Genomic DNA, 6,000 nt, shown 5'->3' with positions numbered 1-6,000 from the left:
ATTATATTTTGCTAATTGAATGCTTTCCTTTAGCGTACTCTTTTAACGTGTCCTTTCTTTCCACGATAATGAATCTTAGCTAAGAATTTACGAGAGGCTAAGCATTAGATAGAATTTATAATATTTACCTAATGCAGTACTTGTTCTCCCTTTCCACTAACGATAACAAATCTTAGCTAAGAATTTAAGAGAGGCTAAGCATTAGAGTTGACAATATTTCCCTAATGTAGTACTTGTTCTCCCTTTCCACCAACGATAACGAATCTTAGCTAAGAATTTACGAGAGGCTAAGCATTAGAGCTAACAATATTTACCTAATGCGGTACCTATTCTCCCTTTTCAAAATAAACCTTAGCTAAGAATTTATGAGAGGCTTAGCATTAGAGTTGACAATATTCACCTAATGTAATATTAAAAGATGATTTCCACATTTTCCTATCCTACTAGTTCAAAAACTATATTAGGCAAGAGAAAGAAATACAAATGCCTTTCCCTAAGCTATGATACCATGTTAGAATAATTTGAGAAAAGTGAAAGAAATATTAATCATCACATGAATTTGGAGACAAATTATATGAGTTAATCAATAACACAAAAGCCAAGAATGACTCTCTTAATTTTTTTCTCTCTCCTAAATCATCTACCTACTCATCACACCCATGTATCATTTCTAGCTTGAAGATAGCCTTTTACATTATTTTTGACTCATTACTTTATGAGTTACTTTATCTCTAAAGTTATTCTAATCTTCTAGCACCATATTGAATATAGCTTGGAAGTTCCAAAAACATTCATATTTTAACAAAAACTCTTATCAATTCATAGTGGGCCTTACAAATGCCTTTCCCTAAGCTATGACACCATGTTATAATAATTTGAGAAAAGTAAAAGAAATGTTGATCATCACATGAATTTGGAGACCAATTGTATGACTTAATCAATAACACAAAATAAAGAAAATGAATATATATTTATGGCCTTAGAGGAGGGCACACCTTTCTTATTCCACATCCAAGATTGACTCTCTTGATTTTTGCACCTCTCCTAAATCATCTACACCTCAACTATAATTTCTCAATTACTTAATCATCACACCCATGTATCATTTCTAGCTTGAAATAGCCTTTTACATTTATTTTTACTAATTAATTTAACTCTAAATTTATTTAATCTTCTAGCACTATATTGACTATAACGTGGACATTCCAAATACATCCATATTTTAACAAAAACTCTTATTAAGTACTTCATATTAGTTCTAACAAGAAAGATTAGCAAAGAAGCATAGAGATTGGATGTGGAAGAGACAAAGACTACTTTGATAGAGGAATCAAGGTGGAAAGACAATTAGTGTTATGATGGTAATGATAGTGATGAGACAAATGTCTTCAAGGTCAAGTAGTAGAAATTAAGTACCACGCCATGATGTACCAAAAGGTGTTATCACAAAGAATACAAAAAATGGCCTCCATAATACAAGAATACCTTAAGATTACTTCAGAAACGTATTAGAGGCCATAATAACCTAGGTGGCCATAAAGGACATTTTTTGGTGCTCCATTTGTACATCACACAACCAATGAGTGTCCCTGCTTGAGGACAAGGATATACATCTATCAAATTTGCAAGAGTGGGAAATCACGAAACCAAAAATTGGATGTATGGAGCTTGGAGGCAAGCCCCAATAACAACAAAGAGCGCAGCTCTAGGAACCATCACCAAGAGCTAGTGTAGTATCTATGTCATATCCATGTGGAATGTACCAAAATCGTCATACATTCACCATACCACCACCCATATTCCCACAATACTAGAATTTAGAAACTCTTACCAATATATTAGGGAGCATGAGGAGGACATGTATGAAGAGAAAAATCAAGATTCCAATACATAGACAACAAAGGATAAACTTCATTACCTCTTGATGTGTGCATAACGTGCCAATACATTAAAAGGAAATCAATGGAATGCTACGATTATGATGGTAACTAGGTGGAAATCTGTAGAGAAGTTGAATCTCCAAACAAAACCACACAAGGGTATTAGTCATTATATGCAAGGATTGTGGAGTGGGCCCTTTATACAAAGATTGTCCCAATGAGGAATATCACATCTCATGAAGCACAATAACCAGTAAGACAAAGGTGAACACCATCTACTAGGCCCAACATGTTAGGTGGAGACAACAACAAGGAGCACCAAGAGGTAGCTTTAGATAAAGAACACAACATGTTAGGAGGAGATCATCAACAAGGAGCATTAATGTGTTAGGAGGAGACACCAACAAGGAGGAGCAAGAGGGAGACAAAGAACCCACAAAAGAGGTAAGTTTATTTGATCCTAATTGCAAAGGAAGACAAGGAGGAGCATTAATGTGTTAGGAGGAGACACCAACAAGGAGGAGCAAGAGGGAGACAAAGAACCCACAAAAGAGGTAAGTTTATTTGATCCTAATTGCAAAGGAAGACAAGGAATAAGGATGCAAAATTTGAAGACCTTGGATAGCATTGTTTGGCAATACTAAGAAAGAGCTACAACAAGAATAAAAGACACACAATAAGATGATTCAAAAGAAATCAATGGAGGGAGGATGTTAATGAACACCATCTAATGACTCACATTGTCCAACGGTGCTAAGAAAGAGCTACAACACCATCTAATGACTCACATTGTCCAACGGTGCTAAGAAAGAGCTACAACAAGAATAAAAGACATGTAATAAGATGATTCAAAAGAAATCAATGGATTAAGGAGATTAATGAACACCATCTAATGACTCACATAGCATTAATAATACAAAGAAGAGTCGTAGAAAATATCCCAAATAGGTACATCAAAATTAGGTATGAAATATTCAAGGAAATGGAATTTGATGAAGCACTAATTGAGCCACAACAAGTAGAAGGGGAGGATATTCATAGCAGCAATTGAGTCACAACAAGTAGAAGGGCGACATTCGTTAGCAACCATGGCAAAAATTTGAGCCAAAACAAGTAGAAGGGGAGGACATTCATAGCAACAATGTGTAGTGGACATCAACAATGGAGGCAAGCTCTTCCATCCTCATAGTTTTCACTACGATATAGGCAATGGTGAAACTCTTATCCTGGGCAAGTTCATGTGGGTGATCAATCCGTTGACTTGTACTCTATACCCCTATTTTTGTCACCTACGAAAAAGTATACTACTTGGTGTTTTTGAGTTTTTTTTAAATTTCTTTGGGTTTTTTGTTATTGTTGTAGGAATTGTCTACTCATCCTACTTCTATAAACCTTGTTGTCACTCTTCCCCACTGCTACTAACACCTAAAGTTATAATTTGTCATGCAACTATTCCCATGGATTACAGTGTGGTTCAACACATGGATCTCTTGTGATTTGGCATGTGGGTTTAGAACAAGAATCTACCCATGTTTTGGCATTTGATTCTTTGCATGGTTTGACACATGAATCTTCTTCTCATGGTTTGTTAGGGTGATTGTCTCATGATCTGGCACATAAATCTTCCCATGGTTTGGCATGCAAACTTTTGTTTGGTTTGTTTTGTGATTTGTCTCATGGACACATTCCCAAGTAGAAACAAGTGTAAGGAGATTTCCATGGGAATTTGGGTCTACTATTTCCTCACACCTCACTCTCGTTTCTCTACCCTTACCCTAGATTTCCTCTTTTTCAAAAACTTTCTCTTTGATTTTTGTAAGTGTTGGCTTGTTGATTTCAATGTAAAGTACTATTTTAGAAACTTGGTTACTCAATATGTCCATTGTTTGGTAAGCTTGAATTGGATTCTCATATTTTTATTTAAATAAAAGAAGCTCATGTCAATCTTTTGAAATTCTTTACAAGAGGGTTTATATAATTTTCTAAACCTTTGATAGTTGGAGAAATTGCTTATATATGATTGCAATTTTTACAAGGGAAATGACTTTGAATGGATTTTTCACTAGCCTAGATTGCTAACTTTGAATAGATTTTTCACTTGCCTAGGTTGCCAATCCCTAGCTAATACGGTTCCATGTTAAGAGTGCACAACATGATCACATCAACATGGATCTAGATTTTAGCATTAACTCTAGATTGATAACTGGTGTTTGATACATCCCGAAGAAGAGGACACATCATGTTCCCACAAATGTTGATCAAAGTTTCAGTCATGGTATTAAGCTAAACTATTTTAAATTCATTTGTACAAAGGATACTCATGGCATTTGAAGCTTCGAATGATTTTAAGTCAGAATGCAGTAGAACTCTCCAAATCTCTTGACTAGAGTCCCAAAAAACTAAGATGGTAGTAAGTGCTTTTATTGTAGTTCTATATTAGGGCCTTTACACAGTAAAATCAGTAAGTGCTTTTATTGTAGTTCTACATTAGGGCCTTTACACAATAAAATCATGTTGAAAAGGTGTTGGAATCTCTAGCTTTTAAGAAGATCTCCTCTGTTCATACCCTTGAATAGGGAGTCTCCCTGTCAAGGCTAAAATTTGAAGGCTTACCCTAATCTTCAATTTGAAGTCCATAAACTAGGTTGACCTTCAATATATATTATGTATAGAATTTAGAGAAAGTTTCAAAATAGTGGCCTTCAATGGCCTTCTTTTACAACCCTATTTTCTAAGAGGCTTTCTTCTCTAGAAGGTTTGAAGGGCTTTGATGCCCTCTGCAGGCTTCAAATTTTAGCATTGGAGTCCTCAACGTGCCCTCTGAACTAGATTCGCATGCCTTGCTTTGTGTCACCCGCCCCAGAAACTAGCTAACTTTGAAATTCCCACGCCCATTTGGATGCCTCTACAAAGGTCCTTAAGCGAATTTGGTCACTACAACAGAAATTGAATCTCATTTTACGGATCCATCAGTCCAGCCTAACCACTCCATCCAGTAGTGCCATGGGTTAGCCAACCGCCCAACGACTGTAGTGATGGGATCTAATTACTGACCAAACTGATCCGACCGAACCTAAAGTCACTTGGTCAGATCAAGAAAGAAACTTGCACTTGGATCTTAGAGATCAAGGCTTTTTTTCTCATCGAGAGGCATAGCCGTTGATTCCTTTTTACATAGAACAATTACTATCAGGGATTTACTTCATCTAGCGTACTACAACAGAAATTGAGTCTCATTTTACGGATCCATCAGTGCAGCCTAACCACCCCATCCAGCAGTGCCATGGGTTAGCCAACCGCCCAACGACTGTAGTGATGGGATAAACTGGGGAAGCACATTATCAATGTAGTGAGATAAACCCTTTTTAAACTCCCACTTAAATGGGTTCTCCAATGGAGTCCTCCAAGCTTGGTACAAGAAAGAGGTTGCATCTCGAAAATTTCCTACCCACGAGCCTTTGCAAGGTATGGATTTCTTGGTTTTTCTGTTATCCCCCCGCCCCGCGCCCAAAAGAAAATCCAGCAAGGGTCTTTTAAATTTTTATCCTTTAAATTTGCTCTTCTGCGAGCAGGAGTTGGAGTTCATTCACAAGAGTTGTGGCGTGGCTGGCTATCGCTCTTTTGTGTTGTCTACCACTCTCCTGCATCTGATTGCCACCAACTGCTCTCCTTTGATAATGCCCTTCATCCCCATCAGAGGTAAGCCAATTTCTCTTAAATTATAGTAGATTAATTAAGACAAAACCATACTTTACGAGGGAAAACCTGTTAATTTTAGCGGAGAAATTTATGCATGCTTTACACTGTAGTGTCTTTTCTCATGGGTGGTTGGACTTTTGCCAAATTGAATAAGAGGGGTTGCTTTACTACTAGCAAAGATGTAAAGCTCCAAGGTCCAATGCCTGCCAGAATTCTTCAGGATACTTGTCATGAAATGGTTCATGCAAATTAATGCCCAAATTTTTACTTGATCTCATAAATGCGGCCATCATGGCTGGTAACTCTTTTATCACTTTCAGACATCTGACTCGGTGCTCTTCTTGGAGTTGTTTCCTTCGTCTATCTATGTCTTCAATTTCCTTTTTGTGAAATTCTACGTGCTTCTCGGCTTCCCGTTGGA

General features: G+C 36.9%; 1 protein-coding gene across 2 annotated transcripts in view; it reads left to right on the top strand.

The window, feature by feature from the left end:
* Nucleotides 1–5,191: 5,191 nt before the first annotated feature.
* The window catches only part of LOC147634786 (2-oxoglutarate (2OG) and Fe(II)-dependent oxygenase superfamily protein), a 99,928-nt gene continuing 99,119 nt past the window's right edge, over nt 5,192–6,000 (top strand). For both annotated transcript variants that reach the window (XM_086803968.1, XM_086803969.1), the window contains exons 1-2: nt 5,192–5,345; nt 5,453–5,579. In XM_086803968.1, coding sequence (XP_086660094.1) covers nt 5,262–5,345; nt 5,453–5,579 — 211 coding nt within the window. In that variant the 5' untranslated portion in view covers nt 5,192–5,261. The remainder of the gene's footprint in view (nt 5,346–5,452; nt 5,580–6,000) is intronic.

The sequence above is a fragment of the Cibotium barometz genome, chromosome 10 (assembly GCF_041138505.1).
Source record: "Cibotium barometz isolate CiBa-2024 chromosome 10, ASM4113850v1, whole genome shotgun sequence".
NCBI lineage: Eukaryota > Viridiplantae > Streptophyta > Polypodiopsida > Cyatheales > Cibotiaceae > Cibotium > Cibotium barometz.
This window is presented reverse-complemented; position numbering and strand designations above follow the sequence as displayed.